The 20,245-nt window shown below is 46.0% G+C and overlaps 1 protein-coding gene across 10 annotated transcripts in view; it reads right to left on the bottom strand.

Moving 5' to 3' along the window:
- Window positions 1–242: 242 nt before the first annotated feature.
- The window catches only part of LOC128883800 (phosphatidylinositol 3-kinase regulatory subunit alpha), a 33,787-nt gene continuing 13,784 nt past the window's right edge, over window positions 243–20,245 (bottom strand). For 4 of the 10 annotated variants that reach the window (XM_054136558.1, XM_054136532.1, XM_054136542.1 and 1 more), the window contains exons 2-12: window positions 18,035–19,898; window positions 15,706–15,840; window positions 12,446–12,719; window positions 12,141–12,239; window positions 9,522–9,707; window positions 9,306–9,434; window positions 9,015–9,222; window positions 8,688–8,930; window positions 8,274–8,598; window positions 7,514–8,193; window positions 243–7,430 (exon numbers count right to left, since the gene is read on the bottom strand). In XM_054136558.1, coding sequence (XP_053992533.1) covers window positions 7,133–7,430; window positions 7,514–8,193; window positions 8,274–8,598; window positions 8,688–8,930; window positions 9,015–9,222; window positions 9,306–9,434; window positions 9,522–9,707; window positions 12,141–12,239; window positions 12,446–12,719; window positions 15,706–15,840; window positions 18,035–19,384 — 3,927 coding nt within the window. In that variant the 5' untranslated portion in view covers window positions 19,385–19,898 and the 3' untranslated portion in view covers window positions 243–7,132. Of the gene's footprint in view, window positions 7,431–7,513; window positions 8,194–8,273; window positions 8,599–8,687; window positions 8,931–9,014; window positions 9,223–9,305; window positions 9,435–9,521; window positions 9,708–12,140; window positions 12,240–12,445; window positions 12,720–15,705; window positions 15,841–17,645; window positions 17,873–18,034; window positions 19,899–20,245 lie in introns of those variants that run through there. The other 6 variants (XM_054136575.1, XM_054136583.1, XM_054136592.1 and 3 more) reach the window with 4 other exon arrangements.

Genomic DNA, 20,245 nt, shown 5'->3' with positions numbered 1-20,245 from the left:
CCAAAATTATCATCTGAATGATAAAAATGGTAAAATTTATAAAAAGAGATGATGTATCTATGTATATTCGTATATATGTAGAGTTTCAGGTAAAGACGCGGGAAGCGAGCATCTTTAATAGGAATCTTATTTTATTCGATTCGCCGCCATATATCTGCAGTGTTCAGGAACAAAGGGGTGTAGATAGAGGAGTTGCGGACGGAGTTGCGGACGGAGTTGCGAAATAACAGTAAATACCAGGCTGTTATAAGTAAAACATATTAATCATATGCAAATATAAATGGTTTTACATGGTAGAACTACCAAATAAACGGTACAATATGAGGATGACCGTTGCGCGAAAAAGCGAGTAAACATTCATTGCCACCGCCGGTTTTCATGCGCCTGAGGGACGCCCAAAAATTCGTCGAAATTCCACGTTACCCGATTAAAAAAGAATTTTGCACTCTAATGTAAAGTAAATCTAAACGCGAGTCAAATGTCCTCGAATATCAAACGCTTGCTCTCTCGATTAGCCTCACGCTGTGAAAATCACGCACACTTTCAAAACGCGATATCTAATTGTCTCTCGTCGATCGGATCGATTATCACACAATAAACATTCGAACATACGGTTATATGCCTTAAAAGCCTTACAATTTCTGAAATTGGAAACGCCGCTTTTGGCGAACAAAATCGGCTACTTGCACGTTCGTACTGCACAGATTCGTCGAGCGTCGAATGATGTCACGCACGCTCATCGCAAGCGCATGAAGACAGGTCGGCTCGATAATTAAAAATTTCTATTCTTTGTAGTGGCGTGCACTTTTACTGCGTGCCCGCTCAATCACAATTTAGGTATCTCGTGTACGCGCGCGCGCTTGCATGCGCGTGTGTTCGACAAAGCGCACGCAGGTACGCGCGTATGTGTGTGATGTGTACCTGCACATATATAGATATATAGGTACATACATAGATCGTTCTAAGATCGCGCATGCCTTGGCGCATACATCTATATATATGCACCATAATATATGATTCTTTTTTTCTTCTTTATCTCATACTTATGACAATAATAGTATATTTTACATGCACAAACAAAAGTTTTATCACAGTGGGACAGCATACATTCGTCAGTAACGTAGTATTGTGTATCGATAACTCCTGCCTTTTTCTTTAGCACGCGCAACCCTATACCTTGTCCCATCCTTATGCATTCGAGATTTTCTCGATCTCTCCTCCTATTTCATCCTTCCGTGTCGCCAATACGATCCATCCATCGAACCTTAATTAACGATCCACGATTACATCGCCTCGCAGCTTGCAGCAAATCGCACACTCGCATGCTTCTCGCTCGCATACAGGCGTCCCGATGCCCACCGATATACATTCGCAATCTCATTCGATCCAAATACGAAAAACAAAGACTGGCAAGGATCCAAATGGACGTAGACGAATCCGTCGGCCGGTTCGACACGATTTTAAGACATTTCCGCGTGCGATCGACCAATCGTTTCGAAACCGTGAAAATGTTGTATGTTATTTTTATTTAATATTAATCCTGTAAAAATTTAGAATCGATAAATACATCTGTACCGGCGACCGCGACCACGACACAAACTAATAACGACAGAAAAATAACGGCGGCACAAATCCGGTTCGGACAAGTCATTCATTATTTTTCTTCTTCTATTCGACTCATCGTTGTTTTATTTCGCAGCACGGCATCCGCCGACGATATCTATAACGGAAACCCAGGACAAGCGCGAAAAAAATTGTAAATTCATGAGCAGAAATCGAAATAGATCCTTTTTATAAACGAGATTCGCAAGAAAGTCATTGAGACTATCCGTCAAAGTGTCGCTACCATGGTGTTGACAGCGTTCGAAAAATATAACCCAGTGAATTTTATTAATACCCTTTCTAAAACTGTTCCTTTATTAGCAATTTAAAAGTTTTGGAAGTTCTAAAGCTTAAAATAAATTATAGGTCGTCTGAAACCGAGATCTGTGCTTGACCGTCTGCCATCGTCTAGTCGAAAAGTGCCCTTCTCGTTCGACCCTACTCGTTCGGGTCGTTAACGTCCACCCGAGCACCCATCGAGTCGCCAAAGAAACCTGAATGCCATCGAATCGTTCGACTCTTAATTTTCCGAAAATCCTCGGCAGTTACGCGAACACAACGAAAATGATCACACACGGTAACGATCGTCGACGCGAACAGAGTGTTTGCTAAAAAATGTTCCGTTGAACCGGCCCGGCCGAGAAGTTAACTAACCCATTATTTCCAAATGTCTATCGCACCTCCCGTCTTTTGTACAAAAGAGCTCTACGTTAGAGCTCCGATATATACACCGTGATGCGAAAAGTTTCTTATCGAGCAAGACCGTTGCACGATTCTTTTATTATGCCATAAAATCTCAACCGAGGACTGTAGCGTCCTCTTTCAAAAACCGTAAAAAGTCCCACGAGAGATCTCGCAAAGTATGGTCGATCGTCGTCGAAACTGTGTTCATTGACATCGACCCGGATCGTGGCGGTCGTTCGACCGTATGGTTCGGGATTCAAGTGAATCCAAACCAACAACTTTCCAATCGTTTTCGAAGCAATTTGCGTAAAGGATGACGATCCGTATTTTTTACAAGCCAATGCGTAATCTCTTGGAGTGTCCTCTTTTCGTTCTTGATACATTCCAACATTGAACGTTGTATCAGTTTTGCACTTGGAGCCGATTCAATCGTATGTTGTTTGTTTCGTTCTGCAAATTTAGACTAGAAATCTGAGATTTCTTTAGAATTCCAATGGTTCGAGGTAAGAAATTCCTAAAATTAACGCGTACTTCCTACTACCTATGAAATATCTCAATAAATACTATCTATGGAATAATAAATCAATATAAAAATATATCTAAAATAAAGTATGTACTGGTTGGAGCGATAATCAATTTAACGTATCGAAATAACAACTGACGCGCAGGCTACCGATATAGATATTAATTGAAACGGTACTTTGTATACAACTCGGGTATGCAAAGAACAAGAACAAGCTCTTAAGAAATGTACATTAACTTTAAAAAAATATGGCGTCATTCCTAACGCGGCTATGGAGGTTTACCCATAGTTGTAATTTTATTCTGATTATTTATCGCCATATTCTAACCAGAACCGTGTTGGATTCGTTGAACATGATTTGCCCCGAATATCGCTCTACTCTGTTCTCCACCTCTCGACCACCTTTCCGACTCTGAAATCTTAGATATTATAACCGACTGTTATCTGGTCAGCGGACGCGAGCGTTCGCGCACGCCGAAAGTAGCGCCTGTTGAAACTCAGAGTCGGCAACAATTTTCGAAAATGACCGCAGTAAATTTAAAACAGTTCTGCTATTGTCGCAGATGTCGCGCAATTTTCGCGCACGATCACGTCCTATCGAACGATGCCAAACCGAATTTCGTTTTCGGACACAAAAACAAACGCGTTCGGTCGCGTTTATCGTTGCACGAGCCAACGTCCACGCTTGCGACGGGCTCGTTAGAAAAGATCTACGGTCGATCTATAAGCGAATGCGATTTCGCAAAATTTCGTTGACTGTAACAATCGCGGACGCGCGAACCTCGCCGGTCGTGCTTCATAGATGACCTTTTCGTCTGGGGAACGCGATCGGCGAAATTCGCTCCTCTGAACGATACGTACCACGATTTATATTATTACCGATGTATATCACGAAAGCGAACTTTGAATTGATTGTTCGTAAATAATCAACTACAGGTTTCCTTCCATTGTACGGATTGGTAATATAAATCGTGCTACGTATACGTTTACTTTTAAAGTAAATATACAGATGTATGTATATATATACCATGTACCACATATACCATGTATACAAGTATATGTATATATATACACATACATACGTTCACACATACATACATGCATACATTCATACAGACATACATGTTTTTATATATATATATATTTTTTTCAGTTTCTTCTTTTTCTCTTTTTCTTCTACTCCCATTATCATATATTCTCACCATCGAATGTATTGTTTTGTTACTCCTAACGTCGCGTCGTGTCGTGTTCAATTGTATATTGCACGTGTACATGTATATCGTGTCTTTACGTCGCTTTTGTGTGTGTGTGTGTATGTGTGTGTGTGTTTTTATGTCGTGTAGTTCCCGCTTCCGACGACGACGAGATCGAGCCACACGAGAGACTCGAAGGCAACAGTGAAGGTTCTCGTCAACCAAACTGAGCGACGGTGGTCTTGTTACGCGTTTATTATTTGTCTTAGAAAGAAATGTTTAGTCTCGTCGAGGATTATCTCGACTCGTCAGCCCGCGTTATCCGATAATTCCGAAACATCCGGCTTCCCAGCAAGTTTTTCGTTCGAGCCCCGAACTCGCCGTCGTCGTTGCGGTTGTACGCAACGCATCCAAGTCGCGCTCTCGTCGTCGAATCGCCCGTCTCGAAATTATTCGCGTCAAGTCGTCATCGTCTTTTCAAAGACGTCTTCGAAAAGACGGCCGATCCCGCGACATAACTCAACAACGATCGAATACTTGACCGGCACGCGATCGGACGATCACGAAATATATAGAAGCCAATTGGCGCCAGGGCACTTAATATTTCTTTCGTATAAAAAAACCTACTCTACCTAAATCTATGTAATTCGAAGCCTTGAAGATGAGCAACGAGCCTTTTTCTCCGTGCATCAAATTTCTCTTTCCTTTTTCTGCGTGCATTTATTTGCATCGTTTCTCCGTCATTCTATACCGTACGATCGAGAGAAAAAAACGAAATGATAAAGATAACATGCGCTGTACAGATACTTTCAAGCTCAAAATTTATTCTCACGCGTCCATCCAAACGATTTGGATTCGTTTTACTGACTACGGTGATAACATGAATCGCAAGAAACGCCGACAACCAAAAGAATCTCTGTGTTTCCACCAAAATCGTCTTGTTCGCGCCGTGGATCGTTCTCGATACACTTTTGCGATTACGGACCGCAATGTAATACGCAAAATTTCTCGAGCACCGATCCCCTTTCATTTTCACAGAATAATTCTACTCGTACAAAACTTTTCGAGCACCGTCGTCCGAGATTCTTTTTGTTCTAGTCGCAACTAAACGATCACTGGCACACCTTTGAGATCATTCGAGTACAGTGCGAGTTTTGATCTTTTAAGCAAGAAAGATCGATCCTCCACAAGGTCGACGAAAACTGTACAGCCGTATGCAAAACGTTATCACTCGGATCACGCGCGGATTTTATCGATGTCCCCAGCGAAAAAAAGGTAAAGCTCGGTAGATCTCGTTACGCATTCGTGTCGCGTTTGTAGGCAAAGTATGCGTCGGCTCTATGGAAATAATATTTCAATTTATAAATTATTACTCGTACACGTCGCATACAAACGCGTTGCAAATCCGGAACGATATTCGTGCGAGTCTCTACACCACGTATTATGGGATAACCTGTAAAGGAAATCGATAAAGTCACGCGTGTGTCACAGTATCGCCTATCAAAATCTCGAGTTTAAAATCACGATTCAAAGAAATAGAAGAAAGCGACAAACGTTAAGATTCTGACGCGGCGTATAAAACGAAAGTACTGCGATCGATTTTAACGTAAGAAAATATGAATGATAAAATCACGAACGGCATTTCCACGTACAGTCGAGAAAGATACTCGTACAAACTTTGTAAACGCTAATGAAAATAGTTAAGAATAACGCGAACATCATATAAGAACGATTGGAAACGATAAACACGATATATCTCCCGCGTCGGCAATCCGAAATCACAGACAAATATGTTTGTTTCTCGAAAAATGATCTTCGAGTGTGCACTCATTGCGCAGACAACTGCGCGTAACTGTGGCACAGCACCTTGAAATCTAACGTATAAAAAAGCTCGACCGCGCACCTCCGTATTGTAGCTTTGTTGTTCCGAACTTCGAAATGTAACGGGCACCTTTGAACGTACGATCGAATGGAACCAGAGTTGAAAAATCGATGTCGAGCCCCTTTATTCTCTAGTGTGTCCCTGACCGGTGCAAACGCTACGTAGAGAATCATTGTAAATCGCTAGAAAAACATGTCGTAAGCATTCGAGAGGCTCGTCTTGCGAAGTATCTAATTATATTCTAATATCACTGTCCGAAGATCTTTGTCGATCACGTTTGCGACGTAAACGATGCCCGTGCGTACAAAACGGAGGTCTGTGACACATTCACAAAAAACATGTCGAACAAGTCAGAAGTACAGCCATCTTCGAGTGTTTGTTCCGTTATTCCATTTGTCCGCTTCTTCTACTCGCGAACGGATGTTCAACCATCGTCTCGAACGTTAACGTTGGTATTCATTTTTTGCTCGATTTCTAACTACCCTGTTACCAATTGAAAGTGCAAGTAATTTCAGGAAAACCCAATTTATATCTTCTTCTTATAATTTTCGTTTGTAAAATTACTCGTAAGACTAATTAACACTTGACCCAAACATGTCTGTTATTCTGACGTATTCGATCGTGTGTTATGTATGTAAGTCGGATAATGTACCGTAGCATTATCCGATATCCAAACAATTCTCCTCTGGAGAGTAAACTGACAGCGAATCGATAAAAAAAAAACTGTCTCTGTCATTTGTTTTTGTCTTGTGGTTGCATACGTGCCAAAGTTGTTTCAATCGTCGACAAGACCCGTCGGAAGGCCTGTAGACCCTGAGAGACTAATTAGTATGTAAACCTACGCGATGCGTGTAGTTGGTCCTGTCGATCGAAGCAATTTTACCATGCCGCGATAACGTACGTACGGAATAATCCTATTATTATAGATTCTGAAAATTACTACCGCTACCTATGTTCTCCTTCAATCAGTACAACTGTACTTCGTTAAGGAAGTATTATTTGTTTCTCTCATAAAAATGGAACGATCGATCGCCGCGCGTTAGTTTATTCTGTGGAAATATCACTGTCGCGACGACCGATACCAAGAGAAATTTACTAATCTTCTGGTAGTCATCCGTCGTTATCGTAATCGTATAGTTTCTCGATGTAAATCGAATGCTTGGTATCAACCAAAAAGATCTGCGCATACGCGCATAAAGTAATAGTATATCACGAGCTTGGCCACACTGGTCGACCCACACACGAGCATTACGTGTACGGCGGATAGTGTTGGTTTTCATGAGGACGCGGGAGCTGCAGTTGGTTTTGCGTATGTATTTGCATCTGCAGTTGCATTTGTTGGGCCTGTAACTGTGCTAGTGCCGTAGGTGAAGCAAAAGCTGGGTAAGCCAGAGTGGTGTTTAGACTCTCGTTATGTTCTTCGAGAGAATGCTGAGCATACTGTAGCACCAAATGTTTCAAACTTTTATGGATGTTGTACGGCTCAGCGAATCCGAAACCACGCTCGGTACCGTATATTATGCAATGATTCACTGTACCCTTACACCTGTAATGGAAAATAATTGTTTTATACCACGCGTGCCAACGTCGAAAAGGGATAAATCATAGAAAAGATCATAGATTACGTACATAATCGACAACGCGTACTGTCCGGTTCTGGATGTCCTAACGAGGAAGGTACCGTCCGGCCGATCAGCCAATATACGGTCAGCATCGGAACGGGAGCACTCTAGGGAAAGCCACGTCTTCTCATCGGAATGAACTTCGAGATCGACCTCTTGAAGGTCTCCGTAACCCAAATCTCCCAGCACAGGATTCGAGAGCGAATGGTTCAACATGAGCTGGTTTATTTTGTTTTGTTTCATCCCGTTCTTTTTCAACCACGTTAAATGCTTGTCCTTTTGACGTACGAGCTGCAACAGATCCGGCTTCAACTTGTGCATTTCTCTTTCGAGCGTTCTGTTGTACGCAATCTGTTCCTTCAAGCTACGATCCAGCTGATCCTTGCTATCTTCTAAGGATTTCAGTCTTCGTTTCAACAAATCAGCGTTGTCGGTTAAAGTTGAAATTTCATGGGGTTGTGCTTCTTTCTGAAACTTCTCTTGCAACTTCATTTGCTCGTCGAACATCTTGATAGCTTCCGCGAAAGCTTCCAACGCTTGCCGTTTCAGTTGTACCTCGAAGGCAGTTCTGTTATACAATTCCGAAAATTCTTTGTACTCTGAGAACGCGTGAGTAATATCCTTGTCGAGTTCAACGTATTTTTGGGCAACGTTCGCCATGTCGGTTGTACTTGCAATTTCATCGTCCTAATAACAAAAAAAAAAAGATCGGTTAAACGTCATGTTTCATTATCAAAGCTATCGTCAAAAGTTACGAAAAGAATTACTTGTTGGAATCGGGACACGGGGTACAACAGCTTAATATCCAGCGTCGAATTGTACTGTGCCAGCGAACAATTTCTATAGTGGTCCACTAGCTCGATGACCGAATGAAAGTTATACGGCTCCGAGAAGCCATATTTACCGTTCCGTTGACAAATCTTGATAAGCTTGTTGGTCCCGCCTTTGCGCAACGTTAATGTATACTCGCCGCCCTTAGAGGATGCGTCGCGAACCAAAAAAGTGCCGTCTGGTGAATCGATCATCTTTTCGTTCACTTCGTCCCGCGTGATGTCTCCCCAGTACCATTCTGCCTCCTGGAGCGTGCGTGGCCTGTCGAACGAAACATAACAGCTTGTATAACGAATGAAAAATTTAGTTGGAACTTTGAATGATACACGCAAAAATAAAGCGTCGATTACCTATGCGGTTGTTGTTGTTGTTGTTGTTGATCCTTGTTGTCCACGCCAGACGCCGTACCAGTCGCCGCGATGTCCTCCTCCAGAACGGAGAACGGATCTAAAACTGGAAACTGTGGCCTCGAAACTTTTCGCGGCGGCAGCTGCGGTGGACTCGCGAATTGTGGCAGTCTTTCGTTCCAGTCACCGTAGAGCAACAACACCTCCATTATCCGTATGTGTGCTTCGATGTTGTGGACGATTTGGCTGGAGAATGAACGAAGAATAGATTTAAATGGAACGAAACGAAATCTATCGACAGCAAGCGCGACAATTTCTATACACGCTTACACAATTCGTTCCCAAGGTGGCCTCAAGAAGATGTGACACAAGACTTGAGTAAGGATGATGGGAGGTTCCGTGTAACCTCTCGCGTGCTGTAATTGGCACATCCGACAAAAATGGGCCATCAAGTGGAACAGGGTACTACGATGATGTTCCGGAAGTTCCGCGACCAGTTGTTCTAAACGTGCCGCGCACTGTTCGTCGTTTTTAATATCTGACGAAACAAAAAATTACGTTACATCGAACTTATTTAAAAGAAAGTACATACGTTCGTCTGGATATTTAGGTTAAACTTACTCGAAGCTTCTATAAACCTTTCGTAGAACTGTACAGGAATCACAGGATCGGGCAATTCCCGTAGAAACTTCTTCAGGACGCTCGCGATACAGTGAGGAGTATACAAATTTAAATCAGCCGTGCACACATCTGGATATCCAAAAATGATCATAAATAAACAAAAGTTTGGAAAGTAGCGTTAAAGAACAAACGATGGGTGGACAAAAATGTCATTACCTTCGTTCAACTTTTGTCGTAATTCGAGCGTCTGTTCGGTAGGAGGACTGTTGTGGTAAACTTTGTACAGATCCACCGTGTTGTCGGCGTACGCCTTCTCCTCCAAAGCGCGGGTGCACCTTTCCACTAAAATTGGAGCCGCTCGCGTAGATACATCGAATTGCGAGCACAAGCCAAGACCGAATACTGCAAAGAACGTTTAATTGATTCTCGAATCGCGACTGGATCGCTTACAGAACAATGAGAAAATAAAAGCTGCATTAAAAAGATGCTAAAAAGAACTACACGAACAAAACTTCTGCAGCGAGCTCTACCTTTCGCCGTTTTATTTATCGGCGCGATCTCCGATGCCCTAAGTATCCGTCGTTTCTTTCCAATAACCATGGCACGCGTGTAACAACTTTTCAACGAGTAGTCGTTGACGAAACTTTCATTTGTTCGCAAGCGTTTCCTCGAATAAGAATCGCCTCGAGCGAGCGGTCTCCTCTGCCAAGCCTCACGAAAAACGTTCGAACGAACAGCTGCGAACACGAGACAGCGGCGTCGATGTCGTCGCTCGAAACGAGCCGCGACGTTACGCGACGAAAGAAACAGACTGCGAAAAACGTATGCGCAAAAACAGGTGCACGTGAAGCGCAACGAGTGCATATCGTCGTGTCCGTTGACCCGCGCGACGGGGGAAATAATCGCGAGGCAAAATTAATTGACTGTATAAATTAGCGTTCCGTCGATGGGAACGGACGAATCGATGACCTTAGCAGTGATGGTGACGCGCGACGCGATAGGCATCTGCGAGAGATTCGTTGTCTTTTATTCGACGCAATTCCAGACGGCCGACGAGAAACGCAAAATCGTAAAAAAACGTTTGCTCGGACAGAACACGGGAACGACACAACACCGAAGGAACGCGTACTCCAGACCAGGAATTGCCCTTATTTCGAATACATATATACCGGAGCGTGGAACGTGGAAGAATAGTCGGACCAAAGGGAACAACGCGTACGCGTCTCCATGGGTATGTAAGTACGTTTTCTACGATTGCGTAATGCCGTACCCTGCTACCAAGAAGGGGCTTCATCGTCGAAGGGCCTGCGCTCCCTTTTGTCACAACTCCGACGAACCCTTGCGACTTTATTCTCGCGCGAAAATACACGATGAACGTGATGCGATCATTTTTCAAGCAAGCCGCGCGACTTGAATCAACTTGGCGCGAATATCATGTACACGCCACTTGTACAATCAAAAGCGTGTTCGCATGCATTACGAGAAGGAGCGACAAAACCGAGGTACAGAGAGACAGAGCGAGATCGAAAGAGCGTCCGAGGAGAGGGAGAAAAAGAAGGCGAAGGAGGCGGTGGTGGAGGCAAAGATGAAGAAAGAGAAGGAGGGGAAAAGACATTGGCTCGCCGGGGGAAGGAGAAAGAAATTTATTTTTACGGCCGTGACAGCGACGTCTTGTTTCTTCATGACACCGTATCTTCCGCCGGCTCGAGGGGAGAGAGACGGCACAAAAAGTCCGAATTAAAACGCGCGGGGCTTGCAATACCGTATACACATGAATTTAACAGCGGTGACGTTCGATGGAGGATAGGACGGAAACTCGATATTCGTCACGGTTGTTCGACCGGGTCGAGGGATCCCAGATGAAACGGCCGAGGCGACGCCGTAAAATTCGGAAAGAGGACGTTTCAATTTTACGAAGATAGCGCATGGAAATGCTTTTGTATCGTCAGGGGCGACGTGTGGTTCGCGACGCGCGATAAAACTCGGGCAATTCGAAGCCGCGACAACGTTCCAACGACGAAACAGTCGGTTACATCCTACGTTTCGTACAAACGAATTTTTGATGAACGGCGGACTCGTGCGAACACCAACGACCCTGGCAATTGGCACAGTCTAGACGATTTTCCGCAAGCGTGATCGCGCATGCGATTCGTCGCGTACCATCCTCGATGTGCGCGACGTAAACGTCACATAACAACTGAACTCGTCGTTAGACGAGTCAAAAGATAGTCGAACGCATCATCGCCGGACGACAAAGGTCCAGTGTCACGCTACGTCGATTATGTCGACGATTAGTCGTCTGCTCGGTGAATGCCGATTCCGCGAATAGCCGCGGAATTTCTCGGAAAATCGTCTAGCTGCGTGAATACGCGCACGTACACACCAACGTGCCACGCTATCGGTTCGCATAGACGTCGCATTTCGCCGCGTTGACAATACTCGCGCGACGATACAAAGAAAGGCGCGGGCGAATTAAACGCGACCGACAAAATGACAGTTTTTTTATTCTCTCTCTCGCGGGCAACGACGAAAGACACGCATGAATATTTAGTTATTCAGATATTAGAGCGACAAGTAATGCGCCACATATATCGAAGGTGTCCTTGCTGGTAACTTCGTAACCGACTACCATTGCAAAGCAGTTCTCTAAGCGTCAGCGAACTCGTTTCTGATGCAATCCGGATAGTCAACTAAATGACATCTGAATTTTTAAATTGTTTCCGTGTTCTATCCATTAACGTAACCGAAGGAGTAAATGGGTGTGTACGGTTGCTTCGTATCAATGTCACGCGTTAGAAAACTGTACACACGTTGCGGGTGTTGCGCGCGACTTACCCGATGAAAATCTGTGGACCCGATTATCCGAGCCAGGTGGCAGGCAATCGGAGGGTAAACCCGTCGCTGAACACGTTCTGTGCGCCACCAGTCCGCAATCTAACGCAAAAAGTAAACAGTTAGTGGGCAATCGAAAGAAACAATGCTAGCAAAATAATTTCCATGATGCAAACGATACACGTGTCTTAAGAAAATGAGAATTGTGATTATAATTGCATATTCTAATTTGCTGCGTTTTTATCGTTATCCTTGATGAATGAGTCAAGGTTAAAAAGATTCTAAACGATTGTAATCGATATACGTACCTAGACAAAGAAAGCCTTGGTGCAGCAGACCTCTGAGATATTTATGGCACTTGTCGCACTTCTCCAGCACGCTGAAGCTCTGCGGCACAAGGGTGTGCGGGATGCCGGTGGTCGCGACGACGCCACCCATGGAGTCGGTGGCCACTGAGGACGAGGTCGGTGTGACCGCGGTGCTCGCATTGACCGGTAACGCGAGCGTTGTTGAAGTATTACAGAGCTCCTCGATGCAGGCCAGAATATTTTTCTGATGGAACTCATCCTTGATGCCCATGTTCTGCGAACAAAAACGGAACGTCGTGTAGGCGACGAGGAGGGAATTTCTGAGCGGAAAAGAGTCGCAGACGCGATTACGTTTCGCCGCGGTCCTCGAATTTACATTACGCGAGGTGCGTCCGAGGAGCGTGCCAGGGTGACGCAACGAGCGGAAACGCGGTGCGGAGAGCTCGTAAAAGGGCGAACGACGAAGCGATCGTAATTTATACGTGACGTTGCGTCTCCCACGAGTGACATCTCGTTTTCCGGCGCAGTTGATTCTCGAGTCAACAGGTGGTAGATACATGTGACTCGCGTCGTATAAACACCTGTGTACACAGCCCGGCAAACAATGAACCACGGGGGCAAAAGTCAACTAAATAGGACTCCCATTTCGATAATCCGACTGCGCGTCCGCGCGCCGCGAGATCCCCTAATTCCTTTTTCTTGCTAACCGGGATGCTAACAAACGCTCTCGAATACACGTGGACCCGGAAACTTTTTACAGAAGAAACGCGCGCCCTTATCGTGCGAGTGGCGCAAGTTACGCAACAGGCGAAAGAAACGAAATATACTTAAGCTATTACGAGAACTGGAACGAAAGCTTCGGTGGGGCAAAAACTGGGCTGATCGTACTCTCAGGATCCAACACGTTTCAAAGAAACGTGCTCGCGTTCCGTCGAGCTTCTGGCAGCGCCTCGCTCTGGCCCGCACATTTTTTCCAAATTATGGTACTCGTGGTCACGCTCGTACGAACTATTTTAATATCCGTCGGCTACCGTGCTCCCCTGGCGCCACTGCGCGCAATGGACCAAACGCTATTATTAGAATTACGCGCGGTAAAAGTGAAGTATCGTTGTACCATACACGCGCGTTCGGAATGCGCGATATACCTATAATAACTGTTGCCAAACTGTACTCGTCAAAAGATACAAAACCGACAAAATAAATAAAAGACTGTTTCGAAGAAACAAACTTATTTGCGGAATCGGCGACTTCGGCGATCGAAGCGTTCGCCGAATATTCCAGTGTAGAATAAGTCGAGGAAGTATCCGCGGAGTGTTTCGGAGCTAACTTCAACGACCGTTTATTAAGCTCTCCTTGATCGTTCCAACGAGTGCCATGTGTTCCCGAACTTTGGCAATAATTTTATCGCGCACCCTGTACGCGTCGCGCGTCCACGTACTCGCCCCAGAATGAAGTTGCACGCGTCATTATTTTTTATCTCGTGCTTGTGCCGTGGCAGACTCGTCGAAGACATCGTGCGCCGTTTAAAAGCGAAACGGAAAGTAATTTCCCAACTCTTAACTCCGCACGAGAAGAGAAGCTGATCGTCGGGAGTGGAATTTTTGTCGGAATCAGCAACCAAGATAACGACGCGTACGCGCGATCCATCAACCTGACACCCTGCGCGCGTTAAGCGTTAATTACACGCGAGACGCGGGTCCCGAAGTTTTTTTCGGGAGCCCCGAGGGAAAGATACGAGCAACGCCGTTACACGAGGTGATCGTTAAATTGTTACGCTCCGTCGTCTGGAAAGGAAGACGCCTCGCGTCGTCGTGTCGTCCACGCGACAAAGATAGTACGCCCTTAATTTATTTTCAATAACTTCGAGGCGCGTCTCGCACGACGATCTCGAAGGGAATGTCTTTGACGAGTAGAAATGTACACGCGGTACGCTTCGACGATGATCTTGGGTAATTAGGAATTATCGATGCTTGCTACGCGCGATTAGAGAAAAAAAAAAAAAAAAACAATGGAAACCGAGCATGCTCGACAATGCGAGCAAATCGATTTTAAATTACCCTACGACGACCTAAAGATCGACAAGGTGCGCGTACCTTGTCCGTTCGAAGTTGGAGGGAATCCGTGCGAAGGACGAGGCGAACGGGGATCAGACGATTTCTCGCGCCGAAAGTCGCTTCGAGACGATTTACGAGTCGATTAGCATGGTAATACGCGATTTACGCCCGATGAAGCCTTGGCCGGACGGGTATTTTTATTCTTCTCGTTCGAGCACGGCTAGCGGAGACGCGTCGCTATAGTATTTCTTAAAGATCCCAGAATTTGAGTGTCCGGTCTGGTCTCGCTAACAGGATTTTATCTCATAGAACGGATAAGCTGCGACATTTCGATGCGCAGGGTGTCTCGATAAAAACAGCCCACTTTAATACCTGCGATATTTTAAAGAACAATAAGAAGAGTCGATACATACTTTGAAATGGAAAATCTTTAAATGGCGTCGAGGTATGCGAATCGCTTCTGCCCCGAGAGTAACGCTATTAATAAATACACGTGGTTATTCCCCGAGTTACAAAATCCATCCTCGTAAAAGTATCGGCGGTATATATCGTATTAACATCCGTGGGAGACCGCCCATCCGTTACACCGCGGAAGCCGTGATTACGAGCCAAAAACGAAGCCGAAGAGACGTGCAACGTTCCAACTGGTTCGAGATTCCGTAGTCAAAGTCGCGGATAACGAAAGATCCCTTTCGCGTAAATACGAATGAAAGTACTCGCCGAGTATTTGCGATAAGAGGTGACAAATTTCATTCGGAAAAAAATGTAAGAAGAAAGAACGAAGGAGGAGCCGTAGAAGAAGAGCAGATAAAGAGTCGACTGTGATGCTACAGCAGACGCTACAGGGCAATTACAGGGTCAACGGGCCAAGGAAAACTTCGTCCAGATACTCTTCGGTCGAGGTCGTCGCCTTTGAGTACTAGCCAAAGAATTTTCGATCCGCCACCGTGGCCATCGATTCCACTCTCGAACCACCACCCGAGGAACACCAATCGTCCAATCGACGAACGATACGATTCGTGCCCGATCAGTCCTCTCGCATTCGTCCAACGATCTAACGACGCGAGATTTTGATCGTCTTTCGATCGCCTCTAATACCTGTGAACGTGTTCTCGATGAAAGGTGAAATTTCTCGACCAAAGCTGGCCTTGTTCGCAAACAGACACACGATTCGCATCGTACTTGGATATACAAAAATGAACTTACCAAGAGCTTATCCCGGTCCAGGTAGGGAAGGTCGCTGCCCTTAATGTCCTTCGACTTGAAAACGTCCACATACCGGTACAGATTTAACGCAGCCATCCATTCGACGACGTTTTGGGATGACCACTCGTTCACGGGCTGTTGGAAGAAACGTGACGATTCAGTCGAAAATCGCGTCACAGGTGACTCGGTCAAGTTCAACCGCGAGGCTGACAGGAAACTACCGTACGTGAATTCTTGGGGATAGGCAGTTATGAGTAATCGCGGAGTATTTTTCGCGTACGGAACTACGTAACGATCGCTCGACAATCGCTTGGCGCGTGTTCCTGTGTCGATAAATTACGATGACGCGTTTGCCGTTCGAAACATTGGCACGCGAACGTAGAGAAAGCCTCCGTGCAGACGAACGAAGAACGTCCTTAACGTTTCGTTTTCATCGTTACGTCGAAAGTATTCGCCGCTCAAAGGGTTCTCGTAGCTTCGACGTCGTTACTATTTCGCATTCGTAGAAAGCATTTCGAATCGATGGAATCGTCGAGATATCGAGATGGTCAATGTCCGAACCTGTTGGACGTTTCGAAGGATGCTGCCGACGGACAAGCGTGGCCCGACAATGTCCACCACGCGACCAGAAACTCTGATTAGATAGCGGTGGACTCCGTAGAAAGAGAAAGAGTCGCACATGTGTACATGCGCGTGTAAAATCAAGCAGCATATCGGTCGATAAAGCGAAAGCATAAAAAGCAAGGAGGAGGGGAAGAAAACGTAACCTTAAGCCTAAGATCGCGACAACGCGACAGCGAGATAAGACCGGCTGTCTATCGTCTACTCGAGAAGAAAAACTCGTACCGCGGTTGCCGCGAATATTCGCGCGAGCCGTTTGGGCACAATGTGTAAACATCGATACTCGATTGAAATAGCGTCGCCCATCCGACGAAAAGTTAACCGCTCGAGAAACGTTAAATATGAACACAAGGTAAACACAAACACATGGTAAATACAAAGTTCAGTCGGTTATTATGCCGAGTGTTCGACTAAATCTGTTACGAAGAGTCCGTTAGGACACTGTTACCGATTTAGAACGTTTATTCTACGTAACGTAAACGGAGATATACGTCAAAATTAGTAAACGATACTTTTACTACGCCGCTACACGTGTACGAAATTAACATCGATCCTCCGTAAAAAGCTACAAAATGTATAGAGTTCCTGTGGTATGAGTCACGCAGGATGCGTCTGACAACGGACGGTCCGCTTTCCCTTGTTCTTTTATATCCAGGCTAAGGTTTAAAGCTGCTCTTTGGCTGCCCCTTATCTTTGACATAGTTATAGATATTGTCGTACAAAGTATCCGACCTAACTTGTCCGTCATAAATGTCTCGCTTGTTTTTGACGATAAGAAAAAATATCAGAAGAAAACATTGTACGTTCGAAAAAGTGCACGTTTCACGATTACCCAAAAGAAATGCAGTTGTGTCATTATTAGCTTGCTATATTTTTCAACCCGTGCAAATATCGTGTCGTACGAAACAACGATTACATTTTATCCAAAATTTCATACGGAAAGCGTTACAGTTTTGAATTTCTACGCCATCGGATATCGAGCAGGTTTCGCTCCGATAACGAAACCAGTCTAGTGTTTATGTACAAAGTCATGCTCGGAATAAATGTACGGGCGAGTAAAGGGCGACAGAGAACGCGTTCAAATTTCCATCGGTTGAAACTGTAAGGGAGCATGTCCGCTATTTATGTAAATCAGCAAAGACGGCGATAAACTCAGTCGTCGAACCAGTCTGTTCACCTAGCCGTCCGAGAAACGAGAATATATAAACAATTTTCTATGTAAACAGTTTCGTCGTAGGAATCCTAAACTTGTAATTTGCATCTTCGCAAGAATAGAACGAGCATCGGTATCAAGGATGCGATCAAATAATTGTACTAACCTCTCTCCTGTACGGACGAACAGGTACTATCCAAGAATTCGCGTGCATGATTTTAAAAGTAACCGGCTTCTATCTTACGAATCGGCTGAGAAAATAATTACTTTAATCGCACATTGTTTCCTACGATGCAAACACGAACGCGGATAACGAATTATTTCCTATAAAATTTGCAGGTATGCCTAAAACTGTTTACTACGCGTAACCGAAAACTATTATTCGAACGATCGCGTATCGGTTCACGAGGACGCGTTCGTTCCTCGGCTCGAATCGCTAGCCAATAGAACACTGTCCGAGTACTCGATCCGTTTCGACCCGCGAGCTACGGGCGAGCCAAGAAAAACAAAAAAAAAATGAATAATAAAGTAGAGTAAACGAAGGATGGTACTGACCTTGTCCTTGTCGAGAACCTGGCTCGGTAGCGCGTGACCCTTGCTACTCCATTGGCAAAGGTGTTGCCCGCTGTACTCCGAGCAGACCACGTGGAAGCACGCATGGCACTCTACGGGACATACAGAACCGCACATGCAACAGCAGGACGGATTATGGTCGAGCTTAGTGTGTGTACTGTCGAGGCCGGGCGACTCGGCGCCGTCTCGGTTGCCCTTGTAAAGGACGAGCTGCAGGTAACCGGCACCCGAGTCCTCGTGACCGATTAATTTCGAATCGACGCCGCCTTCTGTCACTCTGCCGCGAACACCGTACACCGACGCCGACGCCGACGCCGACGTTGACGGCGCGTCGACGTTGATCGTGTAAGGTACATCGTTATCGCAAAAACACATGTACCGATGATAGGACAAAAGTCTCGCGCACGAAATAAATCCTGCCCAAGCCTCCTCGAATTCTCGAGCCACCTCTTGGGCGGTCTTTAGGGGCTTTCGCGATTCCGAGTTCGACGAGGATTCGCTCGTACTGGACGACGTGCAATCCGATCCTGACGACGTGAGGCTCGTTTCCGGCGACGTTTCGCTCGATCCTGGCGGGTTAACGTTAAGCGGTGATATGCCATAATACCTGACGAGTGTGTTACTGTATTCGTAACTCGTGGATATCGTTAGGGACGAAGGGGTGATACCGGCGGAGGTATTAACGAAAGCGGAATTAGCGGGGTAGGTGAATTGGCTAGCGGAGTGTTGTCTGAGCGAAGATAACGGCAAACTTTTCCTGAATTTTTTCGATTCCGAGGCTGAATTCTCGCTGGGATACTCGCTGGCAGAGGAGCTGCCGCGGCTCGTCGAAGGGGTCATTTGGAAATCGTTGTAGATAACATTGGTGGTGACAGCGGTGCGAATGGTGCGCACCGACTGCAACGGTTGTCTGGAATCGCGGTGCGATGATTGGTGATTGGAGGCGATGAGGGTAGCAGCCGCGGCGGTAGCGTGCGCCACGATCGTCGTAGACGAAGAGGACGTCGTGGCCACTGTTGCGACGGTGTTTGTCGTCCCAGCGCTTTGACGAAGCATGTAATTGTCAGCGTCGACAGCTAACAGCCGCGACATGGCCGTGGACTTGGCCTTAGTGTCATCGGTCGTGCTACCCTTGGCCGACGATACTTTCGTCGTGTCTGTCCTGGATTTTGTCTCGGCAATCTTCTCGTGTTCTTCCCTGTTCGCGCAGTCACCCACCGCCGTTATCGGGCTAAAGAGATCGTGTGTCCTGGCATGTAAGTTGACCGCGGGCTGCTGCACCTGCGAAGCAGCGGTCGCAGCTGCGGCGGATGAGCTCGTCGCCCGCTTCATCGCTCGAGCCGATGCTCACGATCATCAAAACTTCCAGCGACGACTAGGTTTTGTTGAAGTCGGCTTTCACGACGACGCTCGTGTTCCTGGTTTCCGGCGAGTCCTGAGCCTCCGACAGTCCGCGCGAATCGACCGTCATCGTCTCTCGTATGGTCCTGGGATCGCGCGTCGGTTACGGTGCGATCTCGCGCGCCGCGACCACTATCGATGCCAGTAAACCGTCGCGCGCTAAAACCGTCAACTGTTCGATCGTTGAGTCGCGTTGCAAGCTCGCTCGCATGTCACCAACGCCAACACGCTGTCGCGAACCACTTCTTTCGGTACGGCTGATAGAAATTCGTTCGCAAGCTGGTTTCTCGTCGATCCCCACTAGTCCGTCTCGAGATTTCGAAATCTCGAGTTCACAGGATCTGCTTGCCGAACGTCGATCCGACTAATCGCCGCATCGTTAACTGCCGTCCAACCACAAAGAAACGCTTCGATCCGCGTTCAATTGTCAACTTATCGTCGATATCTTCGAGAGGGAAAGATTCCATTCGACGTTAGCACGGTGAGAGAGAGAGAGAGAGAGAGAGAGGGGTGGGGTGGGAGGGGGAGAGACGAGAATCATTCGAATTTCAACGTTAACCTCTCCGTCGAGGTGATCCACCGATTTCGTTGGGCGTTAACACGATTCGAGTGGAAATAGACGGATAGCATAGACACGCACAGATAAAGAAGTGGAAAAAGGGAAAGAGAGACAGAGATAGAGTCGCTCCCGTGGGTGTGACCTCGTGTAAATTCGTTTTCCATAAATCTCACTCCTACCGCACTCTCTCTCTCTCTCTCTCTCTCTCTCTCTCTCTCTCTCTCTCTCTCTCT

This window comes from Hylaeus volcanicus, chromosome 1, assembly GCF_026283585.1.
Source record: "Hylaeus volcanicus isolate JK05 chromosome 1, UHH_iyHylVolc1.0_haploid, whole genome shotgun sequence".
NCBI classification, from domain to species: domain Eukaryota; kingdom Metazoa; phylum Arthropoda; class Insecta; order Hymenoptera; family Colletidae; genus Hylaeus; species Hylaeus volcanicus.
Note: the sequence above shows the minus strand (reverse complement) of the source record. Positions and strands in the feature narration are given on the sequence as shown.